The sequence below is a fragment of the Tiliqua scincoides genome, chromosome 9 (assembly GCF_035046505.1).
Source record: "Tiliqua scincoides isolate rTilSci1 chromosome 9, rTilSci1.hap2, whole genome shotgun sequence".
NCBI classification, from domain to species: domain Eukaryota; kingdom Metazoa; phylum Chordata; class Lepidosauria; order Squamata; family Scincidae; genus Tiliqua; species Tiliqua scincoides.
The window spans coordinates 24521062-24543737 of record NC_089829.1 but is presented as its reverse complement, the minus strand read 5'-3'; the positions used below and the strand labels follow the sequence as shown (position 1 = coordinate 24543737).

Sequence of the window (22676 nt, the reverse complement as noted above, 5' to 3'; positions counted from 1 at the left end):
AGAATGACAACAGAGCGCATGGCAACATTTGAACCACGTGTGAGGGCATTGCGCATTTGGAGCTTACAGTATGGAGCATCTGCCTCACAGGTGCTCTGTCAGGCATCCTCCACCTGGCACCCACTTTAAAGCAGGCTGGCTACTTAAGTCTGCAGCAGAGTTGCTTTAGCCTTGCAAAGATCTATCAGTGGAGCCCAAATCTCTAGGTGCACTTGCTTAGGACCCCTCAGCAAAAAAAGCTGGGTGATTCCCTTCCTTGTACAGAGCAAAGTTCAAGATAAAAGCAACATGGGTAAAAAGTTTACAAACTACAGCCTGCTCCACACTCCTCATGTTTTGCTGACAGTGCCATCTTGATTATGCCAGTTGTGTGTTATTTTAACAGAGAGAGGCATTCTCAGGGCTGGACTAGATGCTGTGCAGGAGATCTGTGTATTGGAGCTTAAAAAATGTTAGTAGCAGAAGGACCTGATTTGTCGTAAGGCTCCGCTACTGGCAGAGAATTTCTTTATTTCAGCACAAACCTATGATGTTTTTCTAAAGAGAATTTCTTTGCCCTGAAACTATTGCTTGTCCTGCAGCAGGAAACTCTCACAGTTACAGAAACCTGTTCTCCCTTTCCCCCCATCATCTCTGAAAGACATGCCTGATCTGCAAACAGATTTATTTTATTTTATTTACATTTGAAAGTCTTCTCCCTGGAAGCCAGTTAGAGATGAACAGTGTGAAGGGAAAGTGATTCTAATCTCAACACGGATTGGATCTGTTGTTTAATTTTATATATACTGTTCCTATTGTTGTGCTGACGCTTTCGGCATGCTGCTTCTCCCTATAAATAGATGGTTTCCTTCCAAAGGAAATGAGACTGTTTGAAATGGAAGGGATCTGTGCGCCTTTGAAATTCATGTGCAGCAATTGTTGCTACATTATCATATAAGGGAAGGCCTTTGACAGAATTCCAAATGCATATCTTTAATCTTGGTTTCACACACAGGCATATGAAAATGAACACAAAAGACTTCTTAAAAGCCAGAGCGGCAGCCACTTTGGTCGCAGGTGACTCTCTTTCCCAAAAGGCTGGTCAGAATTCACGAGGAAGTTTCTTCTCTTGTCTTGATTGGCTTTTCTTTTTCTTTTTTTAATGTGTTGTTGTTTTTTGGTCTTGTTCTTTTCTTTTTAAGTCATTGAAAAGGCCAGTGGTGTATAACAGTGATTTTTAATTAAAGCTCTTCCAAGAGACTCTGCCATTGGCACAAAGCAACACGACTTCAGAAGAGAGTGGCTGCGGCTGCTGCAGTTCTGAAAGTGACATTGTTTATCAATTTACCTGCCGTATATCCAAATGAAATTGTCAAAGTTGAGGTGCAGTTTGTATTCTTGAAATGGGGAAATTTGATTCATCTCAGCAAGTGTCTGTTCTGGTGGCTGTTCTCTAATGTCTACCCTGTATTTCTTTTTGCATTTTTCAACCTTTCTGGCCAGAGAACCACCTTCTTATTCCTCTTGAAATGTAAACTGTCTTTTTTGTTTACTTGTGGAAAAGTGGTATATAAATATAAGGATAATCATACCTGTGCTTGAATCAACTCTCTTCCTTCAGTTTTGACTTATGCTTCTCCTGTGTTTTTCCTCACGGATCCCACAGGGCCACCTCCATATAGCCCAGGTGCCTCAAGGCGAGCAGGTCCAGATCACTCAAGACAGTGAGGTGAGCACCACAAACCAACCTGTCAGCTGGGCAGAGACTAATCAAGTTAACATAATTGTTGTTTGAAGACCCTGATCCTTAGCATGGCTAGAACACATTAGTGGAGACAAGAAGACTGCGGTGCACCGCATGGCAGTGTAAGGAAAAAGCAAAGACCACAAGCACAGCCCTGTGCAGCTTCCACTGACATAAATGGAAGATGGGCAGGACTCGTGTTAGCACTCTGTTTTCACTTGTTCCCTGCTCAGCAGGAGAAAAAGTCACTTCCCACTAGCGCTATCACTGAGAATCTTATTTCTGAGCTTGATGGTACAAATAGTGGGGGGCACACAGTATTTGCCTCAAATGCAAGGGGAATATTACAACCTGTGAATTTTTCTGCAGTATGGAGTCAGAAAGACTTCCCCTCCAGCCCATTTACCTTACTATTCCAGGTGCTCTAGGTCCAAGTGGGAAGAAAGCCTTGTCTTACTACCTCTTGAGGCCTGATGTGCTGCTGTGCAGCTCGCTAGGAGCACACAACACCTGAAGAAGGTATTTTTCCCAAAAGCTACTGCAGTGTCAGCCAGGGAAGGGGAATTGGGGACTTAGAAGTGGTATGGGTGTGCATGGTATGAAATTTTCAAACATGGGAAATAGCTCAACTGCTTTTTGAGTTCACTTACCGCTAGAGGTGAGTGAAAATGGTGATAACAAGATGAAAATACATAACAGAAGTGTTTTCTGCACTTCTCATTTTTTGTAAAAACACCCACACACACAAAAACCCTGAACTCCACAAAAAATAAATCATTTTATTTGGTTTTTATTTATTATTTAATGGGGGAGGAGTGCATAAGTAACAACCATGGCTGCATCTGCTGAAACTATGGGCCAAATCCTATTCAATTTTACAGTGCTGGCTGGTGCAGCTGCGACAATGGGGTGTGCACTGCATCCTGTGGTGGGGGAGGCAGTCACGGAAGCCTCCTCAAGGTATGGGAACATTTGTTTGTCAATGGGATTCAATTCTTTTAATGTAAAATGTTTAAAGGCAGCTAGCAGAAATTATACTGCCAATAAATCTGATATTCTCTCCAGTAGGAAAATTGCATTCAGAACTAGCTGAAACTTTTGCCCTGTGTTATTCTGCTCATTTTGGCAGATTTGTCATTTGTCTCAAATCCAAGATGGGCAAGACCTGTTTTTTTTTTAGTGGCATTTATTTAGCAGATCTAGCAACCCCACCTTTCCTTTTTTGGGTCATCAAAGCAGTTTATAAGTGTGTTTGAATCAAGTTGTTAAGAATTTCAGGAGGAACATTCCACCCCAACAATCCTGCAGATTCCCCACCCTTCTCTTGGTCCCTGTTCTGTATGGCTGTGCTGTATTGCTGGTAGTTAGACTCCTTACATGGAAGGAGCTTGATGGAATTGTCTCCAGTGAGAATTCTGCCTGTCTTAGCCTCAGGAGTGAGGAAAAAGCAAGTCCTCCTCAGAAGTGTTCACCTGCCCATCTGCTGACCAAATCTCAGAGGGGATCTGAATGGGGTGGGTGGTCCATGGCCACTATACCTACCACATAATTCCTACTACAGGAAGCAAATCCTGAAAAGTTTAGCACAGCATTTTGCAAACTGTGGGTCATGACCCAATTTTTGGTGGGTCCCAAAGAGCCTCCAGTGAAAACATAAGTGATGGAAAGATCAGATAATTAATTGCCTCAGTCCCTGAGGATATTCAAAAATCAGATAGCTGCTAACTACTGTGCAAAACCGAGCTCCTGCAGTTGGCAAGCTTGTGTCACTATAGGGAGATAAATGTTTGAATGTCTTTTTTCTGGTGTGTGTTTTTCCAAGTCCATCAATGACAGATAGTGGGGGCAGAGATGGGCTGAGTCACATAATTAAGTCCCTCAAGCCTTGAGGCTATTCATTAGGGCCGCTTCATTGCAAGAAATTGATCAAGTTGTTGTTGTTTTTTTTGCAAATAAATAAATAAAACATTACTTGTTAATAAGTAAATAAAAATATTCTTTCTAGATCACCTTTTTAAGAAGTTTCGTAAAGCTAGGTGGGTCCCGATAGAGTGCAGTTTTAAAAAGTGGGTTCTGATACTAAAAAGTTTGAGAACTACTGGTTTATCAGATACAAGAATGTTACTCTAAGGAGATGGGGGGGGAGTGTTGTCAGCAGTGGTGCTAGAAAGTTCTTGGTGCAGTTTGTCTTCATCTTCATTCATGTTTTGCTTATATTTGATGTTTCTTTTTGCAATTTTGCAGGGTAACTTGCAGATACATCAGGTTCATGTTGGACAAGACGGCCAGGTAGGGAGCTACCTCTTGAGTTAACTTTTAAGCAGTGTTATAGGACACTACTGTTAAACACTCATTCCCTTCAAACCCATTAGACAGCTTAGAATATTAAGCTTCTGCTTCCTTGGTACTGATGTAAACAGATTTGAATGTTACAGCACCTATCCGTCATCCTTGTGTCCATATATTTTAAAACTTCCTTGAGTGTTTGACTTTTGTGGTGTTAAGCCAAACTGAATGGCTGTCCCTCTCCTGTTTTCTTTTATTGACTGTTGGCATGTCCAGATGTGGTCAACAAACTTGGGGATGTCGGATTCTAAGACAATAATAGTCTCTTGACTTAATCATTGTTATGAGAGAGAGCTATATCTGCTTCAATTTGTCTTGTCAGCAGCAAAGTTTTTTTTGCTATTCTCACATATTTTTGGGAGAGGTTAGGGGTTGCTGATCATGAAGATTCTGCTCAACAGCTTTCTTCATACGATTTGATCCAGGCCTGTACTGGAGCATATACTGTAAAATATGGTTGGCAACCTTCAGTCTCGAAAGACTATGGTATAAGCCTACAGCACCCAATATTCCCAGGCGGTCTCCCATCCAAGTACTAACCAGGCCTGACCCTGCTTAGCTTCCAAGATCAGACGAGATTGGGCATGTGCACTGTAAAATATATTCCTGGGCTATATTGTAACACTTTTCCTGTTTTACAATACTGTGGTTTTGTATTGGCAACCTTCAGTCTCGAAAGACTATGGTATCGCGCTCTGAAAGGTGGTTCTGGCACAGCGTCTAGTGTGGCTGAAAAGGCCAATCCGGGAGTGACAATCCCTTCCACACCGGGAGCAAGTGCAGTCTGTCCCTGGTCTGTCTCCCTGGCTATGGGCCTTCCTTCTTTGCCTCTTTGCCTCAGACTGTTGGCAAAGTGTCTCTTCAAACTGGGAAAGGCCATGCTGCACAGCCTGCCTCCAAGCGGGCCGCTCAGAGGCCAGGGTTTCCCACTTGTTGAGGTCCATCCCTAAGGCCTTCAGATCCCTCTTGCAGATGTCCTTGTATCGCAGCTGTGGTCTACCTGTAGGGCGCTTTCCTTGCACGAGTTCTCCATAGAGGAGATCCTTTGGGATCCGGCCATCATCCATTCTCACGACATGACCAAGCCAACGCAGGCGTCTCTGTTTCAGCAGTGAATACATGCTAGGGATTCCAGCACGTTCCAGGACTGTGTTGTTTGGAACTTTGTCCTGCCAGGTGATGCCGAGGATGCGTCGGAGGCAGCGCATGTGGAAAGCGCTCAGTTTCCTCTCCTGTTGTGAGCGAAGAGTCCATGACTCGCTGCAGTACAGAAGTGTACTCAGGACGCAAGCTCTGTAGACCTGGATCTTGGTATGTTCCGTCAGCTTCTTGTTGGACCAGACTCTCTTTGTGAGTCTGGAAAACGTGGTAGCTGCTTTACCGATGCGCTTGTTTAGCTCGGTATCGAGAGAATGAGTGTCGGAGATCGTTGAGCCAAGGTACACAAAGTCATGGACAACCTCCAGTTCATGCTCAGAGATTGTAATGCAGGGAGGTGAGTCCACATCCTGAACCATGACCTGTGTTTTCTTCAGGCTGATTGTCAGTCCAAAATCTTGGCAGGCCTTGCTAAAACGATCCATGAGCTGCTGGAGATCTTTGGCAGAGTGGGTAGTGACAGCTGCATCGTCGGCAAAGAGGAAGTCACGCAGACATTTCAGCTGGACTTTGGATTTTGCTCTCAGTCTGGAGAGGTTGAAGAGCTTTCCGTCTGATCTGGTCCGGAGATAGATGCCTTCTGTTGCAGTTCCAAAGGCCTGCTTCAGCAGGACAGCGAAGAAAATCCCAAACAAGGTTGGTGCAAGAACACAGCCCTGCTTCACTCCGCTTCGGATGTCAAAAGGGTCTGATGTGGAGCCATCGAAGACAACAGTGCCCTTCATGTCCTTGAGGAAAGATCTGATGATGCTGAGGAGCCTGGGTGGACATCCAATCTTGGGGAGAATCTTGAAGAGGCCGTCTCTGCTGACCAGGTCGAAAGCCTTTGTGAGATCTATGAAGGCTATAAAGAGTGGCTGTCGTTGTTCCCTGCATTTCTCCTGCAGTTGTCTAAGGGAGAATACCATATCAGTGGTGGACCTGTTGGCTCGGAATCCACACTGCGATTCTGAATAGACGCTCTCTGCAAGTACCTGGAGCCTCCTTAGTACAACTCGAGCAAACAGCTTTCCTACAACGCTAAGGAGAGAGATGCCGCGGTAGTTGTTGCAGTCACCCCTGTCACCTTTGTTCTTGTACAGCGTGATGATGTTTGCATCCCTCATGTCTTGAGGTACTCCACCTTCTCTCCAGCAGAGACAGAGGATTTCATGCAGCTCAGTGACGATGATCTCTTTGCAGCATTTTAGGACTTCAGCAGGGATGCTGTCTTTTCCAGGTGCCTTGCCAAAGGCAAGGGAGTCCAGGGCCACGTGAAGTTCTTCTAGGGTTGGTTCACTGTCAAGCTCTTCCAGCACAGGCAGGCACTCAATGTTGTTCAGTGTTTCTTCGGTGACTACATTTTCTCTGGAATATAGTTCAGAGTAGTGCTGCACCCAGCGTTCCATCTGCTGCGCCCGATCCTGGATGACCTCGCCTGTGGCAGACTTCAGAGGGGCAATTTTCCTCTGTGTTGGACCTAGGGCCTGCTTGATACCATCATACATCCCCTTGATGTTGCCCGTGTCAGCTGCTATCTGTATCTCGGAACAGAGCTGGAGCCAGTAGTCGTTAGCACATCTCCTGGCAGTCTGTTGGACTTTGCTGCGAGCAGTTCGGAGGACCTGCAGGTTGCGCTCACTGGGACAGGCCTTGTATGCTGCTTGAGCTCTCCTCTTTTCCTCAATGACTGGTGTCAACTCCTCAGAGTGGGCTTCAAACCAGTCTGCCGCCTTGTTGGTCTTCTTGCCGAATATGGACAAGGCGGTGTTGTAAACGGTATTCTTGAAATGTTCCCATCTGTTGGATGCGTTTGCGTCGGCCGGGCCTGTAAGAGATTCCTCAAGCGCTTGTGCAAATTCCTCCACTTTTCTCTGATCCCGGGTCTTGCTGGTATCAATGCGAGGTCTTCCTTCCTTTTTCGTGTGATACAGTCGCTTTGTTTGCAGTTTCACTCTGCTGCACACCAGGGAGTGGTCAGTGTCGCAGGCAGCACCATGATAACTGCGTGTGATCTTGATGCTGGGAAGGCTGGAGCGTCTGGTGAGGATCAGGTCGAGCTGGTGCCAGTGCTTTGATCTTGGATGTCTCCAAGAGACTCTATGTTGGGGCTTTGTGTTGAAGAATGTGTTGCTGACACAGAGACTGTGATGACAGCAAAACTCTAGCAGGCGTTGGCCATTTTCGTTCATCCTCCCAGTGCCAAACTGACCTAAGCAAGTGGGCCATGAACTGTTATCAGCACCAACTCTAGCATTGAAATCGCTGAGGATGAACAATGGCTCTTTTACAGGGATTTTCTTGACAGTGGTGGCCAGGTCATCATAGAATTTGTCTTTGGCTTCTGCTGGAGACGACAGAGTCGGTGCATAAGCACTGATGAGAGTGATAGGTCCTGCTGATGACTGGAGCTGCAGGGACAAAATTCTTTCACTTCCCACAGTAGGTGGGATGATGGATTTCAGCAGGGTATTTCTGACCGCAAAGCCAACGCCATGTTCCCTGGTTTCGTTTGGTGGTTTTCCCTGCCAGAAAAATGAGAAATTTCTCTCCTTGACAGATCCGGAATCTGGCAGCCTAGGGCGACGATGTCCATCTGCAGTCTGCTCAGCTCCATGTCGATGACAGTTGTTTTGCGTGCGTCGTCTATTTCTTGCAGGTCATCAGAGAAGCCAGGTGTCATTGTCCTAACGTTCCAGGTGCCCAGCTTTAGGGCAGTAGTTTTCTGTTTTCTGTTGCATGGTGCAGAGTTGTCGATCCGCTTGTCGGTTTTCACCCTAAACCCCACGCACCCCATGAGGTTAACGGACCGTGGCGAGGCAACACCTTACTGGCTGGGGACTGCCCAGCTTAAGGCGGGCGGTAGCTGCCCAATGAGATGCAATGATCTCTCCCACCGTCGGAAGCAGCCCCTGGCGTCATGCTCTACGCCAATCAAGCAAAGACTTATAACCGGTAAACTGCTGCTTCCCGTGTTGTGCCGACGCCGTATGGCGAAGTTGGAGTGTCCTCTCCAGTGCGCGAAGCCTGGGTAAAGAAGGTATGGAGGATAGGCTGTTACCCATGCAGCAAATCCCCCCTCTCCACGTCGCTGGAATGGTCCAATGGAAAGGCAGAAGCCAATACGGTTGGTTCCAGCGGCGTCGCAGGAGTTGCCAGAACGTGACTGTGTTCAGCCATGAACTGCCTAAGGGACTCCGGCTCCTGATTTTGCCTCAAGGTTGACTCCTGAAGCCTTTTCCAGAACTGGATGTAGCCACAAGGCAGTGGAGGTTACTGTGGTTTACAACAGAACAAAGAAAGTACTAAGAAGAGAGTTTCTTTTTATCATGTGTAACGTGCCACTGTTTACCATGAGTATTTCTTGCCACTTGGGGGTCAGCAGCATGGTGTGAATGTTTCCCTGTAATACCCTGTCTCTGTTGAACCCTGTTTCTCAAATGACAAATCTCAGAATTATTTTAAGATTATGGATCTCTGAGACAATATGGTTTCAGTCTTATCTGTAAAATACTCTTTCTGTGGGCTTTCTAGACCTCAGCTTGGGCTACAGGGGCTTGTTGCATCAGCTTCTTTTGAGATGTTGCCACTGTGTGCTTCCTCTCCCCCTTCCCTTTTGAATTTTTTATCCTGGTAGTTACATTGAATTTAGGTCTTGTTTTTCTGGCACGATAATCCATGGAACCAGCAAAGTCCTGCCAAAAAGAACTTTCTCTACCTCCACATGTCTTCTGTTAGCTTGACGTTTCGTATTTCAGTGCACGTTTAATAAAAATGCCAAACTGCAGAAATAATTAGACTTTCTGTATTAACTAGTACAATGTATAGGAGTCTTCAGAACAGTGGGCGGGTTTTGGACTTGGCAATAGGTGTGGATTCCCAGAGGTTTTCTTGTTGTCTCCCTCTGCCCTCATTTGACCTCTGGCTGCTTCCCCCCTCTTTATCCCCCTTGTTCTTCCTCTTTATGCTGAACTTCTAGGAGTGCCCAGTCCCCACAGGTATTGGCTGCTTGCATCCTACACAAGGAACGCGGAGATGAGACCACGATGTACTGGGAGGAAAGAGGGAATACAGCATGTTCATCAAACTCTTTTTATCTCATTTTGTCTGCAATTTCCTTTGTTTATCCCAACATCAGCTCACCTCCTTCAATATAGAAAACATTTAATATAGAATAGCATTTGGCTAAAATTTTTGGGTTTTCCAGCTCACACTGAGTGTCTAGATCTCCTGAAGCTGTAAACTGTGTTCTTGTAGCATGCAGAGGAAATGAAAGTCTGGTTGCAGAATCTGCATTCAGAATTTGGACTGCCTCATCTCAGAATGTGGTGCAGGTTTCACAGGGCTTATCACCCTTTCAGGAAGGATGAAGTGTAAGTGAATCTGGCTGCTGAGGGGCAAAATCTGTTGGGAGCATCCCCTGTGGAAGCAACACAAAAAATACCAAAGGTAACAGCTTGGGTGCTCTTCTCAACCTCTGTCCGTTTTAATAGGGCTTCCAAGGGATTGCGCTGAATGAGATTTGTAACATTTGGATCTTGTTGGTTTCCTAACCAAGCTAAATTATTGCATCTGTTTCCAGCACATTCTCCCCACAGAACTCCGAATGTTGTGATTTGAAATGAAACTTGAATGAGGCTCGTGTGTGTTCCAGTGATCTCACGGCCCTATCTGGAACATCCCACACATTTCTCCAGAATCTGCCGGAGGACAATCTGTACATCTTAGGGGAAGGCTAAAGGGGAAAAAAGCAAGGGGCCCCAAATATTTAAAAAGAATGTTTCAATTCCTTTGCCAGTTGCTTCATAAATCTCCTCAAAGGCTGCTTTTTTCTAATTAGCTTATGCCAAGAGGTAAATGTGCTTATTTGCTGAGAAATCCAGCTTTTCATGGGAAAGTCTCAAACCAACCCTATCTTAACACGAGCTCTTTTTTATACTGTTTGCATCTTGCATGTTTAATATTGCCAGAACCATCCAATTGATTGGAGCCCAGTTGAGATTTTTTGTGGCCCGTAGCAGTTAACTTGTTGTAATCGTTGACGAAAATGAGTGCTTGAGCCCTGCTCTTAATTTTATTTTCTTTCTTTTTAAAAAAAATAAATAATCCACTTTGGCTGAACTCTGACAAAGTTTAATACAGTATAAGTAATGAACAAACAGGCTAGGAATAATTCTCCCTTGTTCAAAAGAAAGCAAAAGCGAACTGTTTTCTTCTCCTCATTGAAAAGGCTTCCCAGATTAAATTATATAGTCCACTAGTCTGTTTGTGCAGTATTATACAGCTTCCAGGATTAAATGCAACACCATGCAGGAATAAAAAGAGTAAATTCTCCCCCCTCTCCCATATTTGAATTTGCATACGGGGACCTTTTTGGAAAGATAATTGGCACGTTAACATTCCAACCTATGCCAGTTTACTCGAAAGTCCCACTGTGTTGAATGGAGCTTACTCCAGGAAATGGTGTGTAAGTGTGCAACACAATGCATTAACTATCACATGTAGTAAGCCCTCCCCCCCAGGCCATTTGGGCTACAGAGCCTCTGGCTCAACGGACAAGTTGGATTGCAGACTGGTGCTCCTTCTCTGCCCAGGGAGATCACTGTCGCCCCTTCTCATGTGACCTTAGTCAGTGCTTGTGCTGAGGCATTCAGAACAACAACCCAAGGAGTTTCAGAAAGTTGTGAAGTGTTGATACAAAAGTAGAGGACTTTTCAAAAAAGGAAAACTTCCAAGGAAGATTCTTCTTAACAAGTGCTCTGAATGAAACCACACAACAATTAATAAAATAGCTATTTCAGGGACCAGAAGACCTCAGGCTTGCAGGATCCTTTGTGTCTTCCTTTCTTACTAGTAACTCAGGGTCCACTGTCCAAACAAGGGCAAAATAGTGGCTCAGGAGGAAGATGCAGAATGAAGGGACACAGTACCTCTGAACACATGAACAGATGAGGATTTTTTTTTTCTGTACCAGAATTGAGCTCTAAATGCATCTATCCACAAATCCACTCCTGCTTGTCCTTCAACTTCCTTTGTTTCAGCAACCTGATTTTGGGGAGGGAGGGAAGCATTTTGTCACTCTTTGACCTTCAATGGTGGTGGCATCTGGGTGAGCAGCTTTGCTGCAGTGCATGGACAAGCTGATGTGGGAGAAGGTGCCATATTGTACAGAATGACGATACCTGCCATAAGTTTTTCTTGATGGGGGAATATTAGGAAAATGAATTTTTTTTTGTTCTGACAAAGCGAAGTAGATGTTTAAATTGTAAAAGAGTGTAAATGGTAAACATCAAATTTGCTTTTCTGACTACACGATTTTGGTTTTCCATCAGGATGCAATTAAGTGGGTACTTTAAATGTAGGTCATTTCAGCTAGATTTATTTTGTTAACAGTATCTTGACACTCACTCTGGGGGATAACATTCCAATACTACAACAACATTTTATCGTGTTTCGGCCTGTTGTGGCATCAGTGCCAAAGCTCTGGTGGTGTAAGAGCAGACTGTTGGAATCCCGTCAGAATCCGTCTCTGTCTTGCCAGTGACCAACAGAGGGCGCTGCTGCTAAAATCATTGTTCAAAGAAAGACAGAAGGAATTGGAACTGCAGACACTGGACACTGCAAGTATCTCCTTTTCAGCTAACTCATATGGAGGGGACACAGGCTTGTAGAAGGTGGTTGTTCCAGCCACACCGCGGACAGAGGTTCTTTCTCTCTTTTGTGTATACAAAACCTCTAACTTCTGCTCCAGCTGTGTAGTGGACTGGAAAAGACTGTTTTCCTGTTTCAGCACATCTGCTTTGAATAATCAAGACAGAGAAACAAACAAGATAGTTAGAGGAAAAACAATAAAATGAAAAACTAAATGCTGTACAGCTGTAAATTGGAAACTGTTAGCCTCTTTTTTTGAATTAAAAAAGGGAGAAAAATTAGTGTTGTAACTGGCAGTTGGTTGATAAATGATTGGAAACAGGTCTTGCAGAGGTTGCCCTAGTTTTCAGAAATTAAAGTATTAATTTGAAGTGAAGAGCTTTAAAATAGAGTATCAGAGGATTTGATGACAGGATCTGTTTCATACGACACTTTTTTTAAAATTTAAAATGGATTACCCCAAAACAACTTCACTGGCTTTTTGTCTTTCCAAAACAGAGAGCTCTACAGGAAACGGCAACTAAGATGGTCCTGAGGTTAATTGGAGCACCTTCCCTGTGAGGAAAGGCTTTTGTGTTTGGGGCTTTTCCATTTAGAAAAAAAAAGATGAATAAGAGGGGATATGATAGAGGTGGATAGAGCTTGGATTGATTAAATTGATAAGCAGGAGATTCAGGACGGGTACAAGGGGGGATTTCTTTGCACAGTGTGTATTTACTTGATGGAATTCATGGAACTGCTGCCGCATGTTCCTCTGAATTGGAGTTACCAATGCTCTTCGTATTGAAAAACCTTAACCTTGGGATATTGCAGCTGTTGTCTAATTAAGAGCGCAATCCTAATGCGCCCTGGCCCAAGAGCACTTTTGTACCACTCAACAGGGAGATAGGCCGGCACACAGACGTGTGCCAGCCTCCCTGCACTGATGTGGCTCCAAGGGAGAGGGTAAGTTGTTTCGGGGGGGGGGGTTGAGCATTCCCAGGGGCAGGCAGGCGGGAGTGGGAGACGGGGCCAGGATCTAGCAGTTACACCAGATCCTAACCCCATTCCTGGGCAGCTCAGGCCAGTACCATGCTTTTTGAATTTGTGCCACCTCTTGAAGTGGCGCAGATCTGAGTAGCCCCATTGGAGCTGCTATGGCTTTACCCTGGGTAAGGGGAAACGATTCCCCTTGCCCTGGGCTGAGTCACTTCCAGCCCCAATCCTGGCTTGGACGCAGCACAGGCCTCCCGGCCTGCCTGCTCCAGGGCAGGTTAGGGATTACACTGCACGTAATGTTTGGATGATTGATAACTCATAAATCAATTAAATGAAAATAATTCTGCATGTCATCAAAGTCTCAGTATACATGCCTTTATGACATGCTGAATGAGCTTCAAGGCAATGGATAATATTACTTGCAGAGCTTGTTGCTCATCCTTTGCATGGTTTTGCATGCCTCTTTACTAGAATTGTTATTATTATTATTTAGATACCGCTTTTCAACAAAAATGTTCACAAAGCAGTTTATAGACAAAAATCAAAAAATTAAATGACTCCCTGTCTCGAAAGGGCTTACAATCTAAAATGATGCAGAAGTAAGAACAGCAAACAGCCTCTAGAAAAGACTAATGATGGGATAAAACTGACAGTTACTCTTTCCCTACAAAATAGGAGCACCATTTGAAAAGTGCTTTTACACCTGGTTAGCAGGGCACCGCATGCCACTTTAGGCAGAATCACATGCCTCTTCACACCAGAATCACAATAACCTAAAAATTTCAGAAAATGTACCCTTAATTTGCAGTCTCAGTACTTACTGCTGTGAATAGCATGTTAAAACTGAAAAGGTAACTTGAAATCAATTTATGAATACAAAAAGGGGGAGAGAAGGGTTCTTACATAATCCAAGACATTGTCCTGCTGCACAATCTCACTGGGGTTTGCGAAGAGTGGCAGTGTATGGCAACTGCATAAGTTGTCCCAGTAAAATAAATGGAGTTTGCTGGGAAATCTATCAAACTGCTAAAGCTAGTAATCTACATATGAAAAGGGTAAGCATTAAACTATGTGCAATTCTCTTGTCCCAGAAGTGGATGATAGCTTATTACAAAAGGGCAGCCAACTTTTAGCCCCGTGGTTTTTACATGTTACTTAAGTCATTTACAGTTTGAGTTTCTAAGATTCTACAGTGTATAACCAAATATTAAATATGATTATACCTTGTTTCTGAGCAACAAATGTTCTTTTGAGTTTTAGCTTTTTAAAAAGTGAATGAGGGAAGCATCTCAAGTATTCAGGTTTCCGTCCTGTTCTCAAGGTTTCTGTCCTGTTTCCCCTTTCCTTTTTCACTCTACATGTCATGGCAGAAAAGCATTTGCAAGCTCCATCCTTCACTGAAGGTACTGCTTTGGAAGAGCAGCTCTGGGGGTTGTATAATGGCTTGTGATATTCAGTTGAATGTGAAACGTCTACTCCAGGTTATTAAGTTTGATGGCTATGCTGTGAAACTCTTCATGCTTGTAATGGGAAGGGTAGGCTTGTTTATAACTATGATTGTCATAGGCTCCAATTCGAGAGGGTGACTCATGCTCCAGCAAAGGAGTGCAGACACTGGTATCAGAGAGTGTTTCTGCAGCTGGACAAATTCTATAGGCACTTGCGCTCATAAGCATGTGATGGAGTTTTGTGTCCTCTTCACTTTGGAGATTAATTTGCTAAGGGCTCATCCCCGAGTCAACCTTTCAACAGAACAGTCTGGAGTAGGTTAAGCATGTTTGTTATATTTGTATTCATACCTTGCTTTTCAGGCACTAGCTTCCGATTACAATTCACACAAAAGTACCACATAATCAAAGATAGTTGGCATGTGTGAGGCTGACCTGAGACCTCTCAGCACCTGCATTGGCATGGCAAACGCTGCTACCCACCTCACTTGATGATGTGTCAGCCTCTGTTCCTCCCATTGCCTGGATTGGAAAAGGAAGAGGTAGATGGGTTGGAACAGGAGAGTGGGAGGAGCAGCAGCAGAGCTAAGAGGACAGGTGGATTTTGGAGCTTCTACCAACCTGCTGCTGGAGTTGCCTATCTGCCTCAAGCAACCTCATCGATGTCTGTGGGTCTCTTCTGGAGTCTCTTCTGGCTCCCAGTGGTTGGTGATACTGTCCAGATTCCTGGCTGTCTCCTCCAGAAGGAGGGGGCAGAATGACCTGCAAGCAGCACTCTCCAGGAGTAACGAGGGGGGAAGATGCCAATCCACAGGACAGCTGCTTTCTTGGTCTGTAACTTCTTTTGGCCCTGGCACAGTCCAAGGTCCAGGCTCTGTGGTCTACTCTTAAATCTTTCCTCTTGTACTAAGAATGTCAGCATTCTTAGATCAGCCTTTCTGATTTTAATTTCTACAGCTGAATAACTCATAAAATATTTCCCTTTATTGTGTCTCTCTTTCTCCCTTTCTCTCCTCCCCCCCACCCCGAAATCTCTCCAACAAATGTGAAGGTTTACTGTCGTTTCTGTGGGACCAATTACTTGCATTGCTCTTTGTCACTTTTATGGCAGTATCCTTTCTTGTTCCTCTTGAATGTAAAAAGCACCACGAGATTTTTTTTAAACAGTTATACTTCATTAATTTAACTACACTCATTAATTTCATTTGCTGTTTCTAATCTCTTTGTTAATGTTTTAAAGATGTTTGGACTCTTAAAGCTGACACCATCCTGAGATTGGATTTGTCCTTAATAGAAACAACAAAAAGCTTTGCAGATGTTAATCATTTTAGAAAGCAATGTTTTGTGCTTGTATTGGCAATTTTTTTTAAAAAAAGGGCAAATGAACTTTAATTCCCTGTCCAATCAATTCAGATTCTTCCCTTTAGTGTGAAAATATTCTCAAGGTGGCTTTAGAGCATCAAGTCTAAAATACCAGCAGACAATAAAGAAATAATAAAAGCTGTAACCGAGGAAAGTGAATCTGACAAAGCACCACGGAAATTGAGACAACTTAGTTGTGACCAGCTGGCATCCCATCATTTCCAATGAGATTTAGGGCCCAATCCTGTCCAACTTTCCAGAGCTGATGCAGCTGCATTGCTGGAAACTTGGATAGGATTGGGCCCTTAGAGCCCAATCCTATGCATGTCTACCCAGAACTAAGTCCCACTATAATCAGTTGGGCTTACTCCCAGATAAGTGCGGATAAGATTGCAGCCTTAGTCATGCTGACTTACTTTCTTACCTTAAGCAAGCAGAGCAATGAAAATGGCTACAATTGAGAACAATGTCCAGCACAGAGAAACTCTTCCCCATTTCTTTCTACATTTGGTGGTGTTGAGCTGTTGTGAAAATTGTGAACAACTTTTGTCAAGAAGTCCCCAACTGAAATTTCGCCGCAGCTGCAAACTCCCAAGGCAGCCAGAGGCAAGTTCTGTTAATTTCTTATTTGCATTTATTTAAAATTGTTTTAGGATACTTTAGCAATATGCTGAGTGGCTTACTAACAAAAATGAAGGCAGATAATAAAATCTTAACAGATTCATAAAGCTCACACAAAATGAGTGTAAGCAGAAATAAAAGCCCCTGAAAAGTTCCTAGAGCAACTTGTTTTTTGAAATGCAAAAAGTGTTGGTGCCTCTTTTACCTCTCAGGGAAGGACATTTCACAAATGAGGTGCTGCCACTGAAAAGACCCACTCCTTTGAGCAGATCTCAGGTGTCAGGCTAGGGAGTATGGGAGAAAAATGATAATTACAGGGACATCAGAAACAATTTCATTACTACTGTTTTTTTCCAAAATATCTTGTTGGCATCCTTCAGTCTCGGAAGACTATGGTATCGCACTCTGAATAGTGTTCTGGAACAGAGTGTCCTCTCCAGTGCGCAAAGCCTGGGTAAAGTAGATATGGAGGATAGACTGTTACCCATGCAGCAAATCCCCCCTCTCCACGTCGCTGAAATGGTCCAATGGAAAGGCAGAAGCCAATATGGTTGCTTCCAGCAACGTCGCAGGAGTTGCCAGAACGTGACTGTGTTCAGCTATGAACTGCCTCATGGACTCCGGCTCCGGATTTTGCCTCGAGGTTGACTCCTGAAGCCTTTTCCATAACTGGATGTAGCCACAAGGCAGTGGAGGTTTGGGATCAGAGTTTTCCTTCTCTCAGATGAGCTGCCTTCCTAGGCTAACGAGTCCCATCTACCAGGTGGCTGTTCAGTCAGTCGCCTCTTATGACAAGTACAGCCAAACTGAGGGCCTATTCTTATCCCCAGCCCTCAGGGGATAACATAACTCCAAAATATAATTACCCTGCAACCTCGGATACTGTCCAATGCCACATTTGTCCATCTCTGCTCAAAAAAATAAAAGCTCCTTGCTCTTGGTGCGGTTTCTTCAAAAACAGAAGCATAGGACTTCCACTTTGATTTAAGTGACCACATTAATGGAGTAGCTCCTTTCTTCCCTGTAAAGAGTCCTGCACCTTCATGTTTGAAGAAACCATGCCATGAGCAACATAAGGAGGCAGTTGTGGATTGCATATGCTATGGGCTGGAGGGAGGAGGCAGCAACAGACCTCAGGGTGAAGGGCACTCTGAATCTGTCTCCCTTTTCCCTCCCCTGCAATCCACTGCAAGTGCAACCTGCATCACCTAGCCTTGTGGATGGGCTGCCCTGTGCCCTGATTAAGAGCCCTGTAAGTGTTCCAGGACCCCATTTTGTTAAGGATGTGCAAAGGAATGTGTGTGTCCACCAGCTTCTTCCTCGGAAATGAACAAGGAAGCTGTGCAAGTACCACACCTTTACTGGAGCACCTGTACCATTAAGAAATGGGGCATGTGTGTGGACAGTCTCATTGAAATGTACAGCTCATATCCTGCAGGTGTCTTATTTGGGTGGGGCTCCGGAATGACCAAGTCCACCCAATCGTCTCTTGTGGCTGCATAATGAACTTTCTGGAAAAGGATCATTCCTTTGTCATCCCTTTTGCCGGCCTCCTAAGAGGATGGGTTGCTCCATTAAAATTCCGTTCATGCAGCCAGGAGTATTTACAGTGCTTTAAAGGATCTGTTCTTTAGTTGGAGTATATTATGTCCTTTATTCACCCAAATCTTGTTTTAATATTGCTGTAAACTTAATAAGGAGAGATGTGATAAGACAGGGTAATCTTTTACAATGAAGAGAAAAAATAATTTTCTTTGCTTTCCAAGGTGGTGTCTGGGCCTAGGCTTCATCTCATTACATATTTTTGTGTGGAATAGCAGTGATTACAAAGCTATCTTCCTAGAGAAATCTGTCCTTAATCTATTGAAATAATTCTTTCCCCCCTCTCTTTTTAAAACACTCTTCATTTGTGATTCTCTGATTATCTGATGAGAACTCTACTGTAACTCTTTGCACTTTGTCAAGTGGCCAAGCACAACCTCGTTTGCATATTCATGGCTGAATTTCTGCTTCTGTTCCTCTCATTGTGACTCCCAGCGCTGCTGCCCCTGCACCTTTTCGTATGCTTATGGTGGTTTCTGGAACCCCTGGTCCATCTTTGGATGTGAGTGTATCATAAGTCATCATTTGGACTGAACCGGAGTAATTATGTCCTTTTCCAGATGTAGAGACAGATGTTGCCCACCTGCCAAAGCTAGGGGAGAACTCTGCTCCACTACACTATTTAATTAACAGAAGTGCTTGCAGCACAGATTTTCAAAGCCCATGTCCATTCAGTGGGGCTAATCAGCAGCATGCTTCCTGCCAGGAACCCTCTGTCCATTGCTGAGCAGAAAACTCAGTTCTGTCCTTCCTGCATTAGCAAGCAGGATTCTTACACAGTGAGAGGTGATGCCAGCCTTTCATTGATTGAGCATGAAGGGGATTCCGTGAGCAACAAAACCATACCTATGTAGCAGGAGGGGAATGGGATGAGTAGCAATGCTGTAGGAGAGAACAACATCCTTTCAGTCAGATTTTGTCTTTGGCTTGATGGCAAGAGGGATATGCCTGGGTGTTCATTGTCTCCAAAGACAGGGCCTTTGAAAGAAATGTTATCAGGGGGTACAAAGTTTCTTTTTGGCCCCTTTGCAAAGAGGGAGGGGTGAAACAGCTGGGGAGTGTGGTAACGGGCAAGCAGAATAGGGGCAGGGAGGGGCGAAACAGGATAGGAGGAGGGTAAAGACAGCTGGAAAAGTCTTTGGAGCCCAGGTCTACCAACCCATGTGGCATCAGTAGTGTCCCCAGCATCCCATACAGGCAACAAGTCTGAGTAGGCAGGAAAACTTAACATCCCGGGAAATTTCTGGGCCCCCTCCTCTGGCTCTTGGGCCCCCCTTTGGACCCTGGGCCTGGGTACAAATTACCCCCTTTACCCCCCTCTCCTAGGCCCTGCCCAAAGATACTGATGTGGTCACGTGCTCCGAAATATGTCCATGTCCCTGAGAATATGCACTGTTGTGCAAGGGTAGAGATGCCCATGTGCACGGAAAGAAGGGCTTGTGGAGCTGGATGCTGACAAGAGCACTGAAAAGAGATTTGGGGTCGTGCTGTGAGAGCCAGCACATGAAAAATTTAGTTTAAGTGAACCATAGTCCATCAAGACCAGTGTTGAGCTTGATGAGCTTACACTCTTCCAGCTTGTTTCAGTAAGCCCCAAACTGAATGATTCTCTTGTGCATGCATTCCTCATAAAACAGTAGGGATTCTTTTTTTCTCTTCTTTTTTGTCTTTGGAAGCCAGGGAGGTTGCATGAGGTACAAGAAATATTTTCTTGTTAATTAAAGCATAATAGAACATTTTGCAAATGAAGAACACTCTTCTCTTGAAAGAATTGACTGATGGGCACCAGTTTTTCGGCTCTTTGCCAAGTCAGGCTTGACTTTCTGTTGTTCATTTGCTTAATTCTTTCGAGGTCTGTCGTGTTAATTCTGTCAAGGCAAAGTGGCAACATTTTTTTTTCTTTGCAGGATGGTGGTATTTTTCTTCTTCTTTTGTCTTGGCTTATCTTGTCATTGCATTGTGCATTTAATAACCGACATTTATAAATTGCTATATGGTATTTGTCTGGGTCTAACTCGTTCCTCTATTCTCCTCCATGCTTCTGGAATGTTGCAAAATATTTGTGTATAAAGGAACACCCAGTGCAGAGTACAACAAAGGGTTGGCTTGTGAAAAAAAGTGAAGTTTATTTTTCAAGTTGGTGTGATGTTTGGGATGAGTGTTTTTACAAACTCCCGTTAGAGCTGCTTGGGCATAATACTGCCATTCTGAAGAACTCCAACAAAAGCTAGTCTGTGTTTGATTCCAGCTAATGTCTCTGGTCTTATCTGAAAAGGCTTTGAAGTGTCCAAAGAGTTTAGCTCTTTTCTGACTTGGCGCAGCCACATGGTTTGCCCAAAATAATTTATTACTTGGGTTGTTGACTGGAAATGTCCAGTAATTCTCTTGGCCCAGAAATGTTGGTCCTCAGCCATGGGTCATCAATACCTGAGTATAAGCAAAATTGCAGTAGGAGCCATGGATCTTGCCATGAAAACAGTGTCGGCTGCTTCTTTGTTTGACATGTTGAACGTGTTCACTGTTTATTGTGTGCATATATTCTGTAAAGCCCCAGTAGTATATCTCAGTGTATTTAGTGCTCAAAGGCTCCCCATGGAATATCTGGCTTGCACTCTTTGGTATTCACTTTTATGATCAAATAAAGAAGTGGACTAAGGGGCATCACTGTGGGTCAGCCTGCTCCCTGTTCCTCGTGAACCAAGCTGTTATCTCCATGAACCCATATTTTTGGGTCACACTAGAATTCTGGAATCTGGTTGTTATATAGATAGCAGAACAGTTTCTTTTTCCTAAGGAGGTGGCAAATATTGAATTTTCCTTTAGTATAAGCTAGTGATGGAGAAGATGAAAGGTTACACTTCACAAGGCAGGGCCATATGCTTTAAGCCTAAGTCAAAGAGTTTGCCAGACAGCGGGCTGCTAAATCAGCCTGTGTGCATATGGTTGCAGTCACATGGGGGGAAAAGGAACCTCACTCTGGGACCTTGGAGAATGACTGCCAGGCAGGGTAGAGAGTACCAGGCTAGATGGAACAGGCCCAAATCCTAAACAGCTTTCCAGCACTGTTATAGCTGTGCCAATGGGACATATGCTGCATTCTGCAGTTGAATGGCGCTCACGGAGGCCTCCTCAAACTAAGGGAATGTTTGTTCCCTTACCTCAGAGCTGTATTGCCATTATGTCAGTGCTGGAAAGTGGGTCAGGATTGCGCCCGCAATGTCCTAACTTGGAATAAGGCTGCTTTGTACCTATTGTAAAAAATATGGTTGCTCTCCTTAAATTTTTGGAATATAATAATAATATAATATACAGTATTTATATACCGCCTTTCTTGGTCTTTATTCAAGACTTTATTCAAGGCGGTTTACACAGGCAGGCTTATTAAATCCACGCAGGGATTTTTACAAATTGAAAGAAGGTTCTCTCTTTCAAGAACCACCACATTCAAGCTGTTACACTCCGATCTGGTTTAACATTCTGGCCTCCATCCTCCCACGCTCCGAGCAGATGGAACAGCTCAGCTGCAGCTTGCCAGCTGCTTCAAGGTCGCAACGGTGCCGGTGGCCTCGAACTGGCGACCTTGTGGATGTTAATCTTCAGGCAAATGGAGGCTCTACCCTCTAGACCAGACCTCCTGCCCTGAATATGGCAGGCTCATGAATAGGTATGGACAAAACTGTGACACTGAAGCTGTGAGTAACTTCTGCACATTTTAACTTAAACTCCCAAATAATTCATGAAGGGAATGAAAGTTAATGATGAAATTCTTAGTGCGCGTGTGCCCAGAAGTACTGGAGAGTTGTCTGTACCATTCTCCTGCCATGCGAAGGACAAATTGATGGTTGTAGCAGTACGAGGTGCGTGCACCACAGATAGTGCCCTCGAATCTACCTCCACTTAGTCACTCAGGCAAAACTAATGACATTTGTCAGAACTTAAAGCAGAAACTGGGGATGGAAAAGTCAGTTCAGCATCACGTTTTTCTCATTTCCTGTCTGGTTGTGTGGTAGTTCTGTGCAAAATATAATCTGGGTTTTATTGCGTTATTTCAGTTCTTTTCCGTCACCAGCATGCTCCGTGGGTGTTCTTGTGAAGAGCAGGGTTAGTTATGTGTCGTATGTTCATGCTTGACAGTTGCCTGGAAGCATGGGAAGGGACTCAGAGTTCCTATGTTTTATTCCCTCATAAAATAAAGGATGGTGCCATGCTCTTGGGATAATGCCCACCAACTCATGAAGTTCCTTGCTGTATTATGATGGCCAACCACGAGCAAAGGTCGCTTCAGTAAAATAAGTCTGAGAGCCCTTCAGAGAGAAATGTCAGTCATTTGTTTTCAGTGCTTGTCATGCTGCATTCTTAACACACTCCCATTTCTGAGACTTGTGTTACAGAAAGCCATGACATGGCCAAGTGCCTTCAGTGAACCTTTGCAGTGAATCTGGTTCGCATACATCGGCTTCTGCAACTTCATGTTGAGTAAGATGTCTGCCCTAGTCGCATCTATGTGCAGCATTTTGCCACATTTGCCATTAGCATAAGTCATCTCATTGCATTTGCCCAGATGTAGTTGTTTGAAATGCCCCATGCATATATAATATGTATTTATCGTATTTCTGTGCCACCCATCGCAATAACTTGTGATGTGGGGGTACTTACTGCTGACTAAAGAGTCATTTAAAACTATTGATTTAGAACTATAACCAGTAAGTTCAAATACAGATATTCAACAATATATACCAGGGGTGTCAAATTTGTTTCATACAGCAGTCCGAATAGCATTCATGATGCCTGCTGAGAGCTGCAGATGA

General features: G+C 44.2%; 1 protein-coding gene across 2 annotated transcripts in view; it reads left to right on the top strand.

The window, feature by feature from the left end:
- The window catches only part of BANP (BTG3 associated nuclear protein), a 167292-nt gene that overhangs the window by 87852 nt on the left and 56764 nt on the right, over positions 1 to 22676 (top strand). For both annotated transcript variants that reach the window (XM_066637040.1, XM_066637041.1), the window contains exons 10-11: positions 1646 to 1708; positions 3968 to 4012. In XM_066637040.1, the coding sequence (XP_066493137.1) occupies positions 1646 to 1708; positions 3968 to 4012 (108 nt within the window). The remainder of the gene's footprint in view (positions 1 to 1645; positions 1709 to 3967; positions 4013 to 22676) is intronic.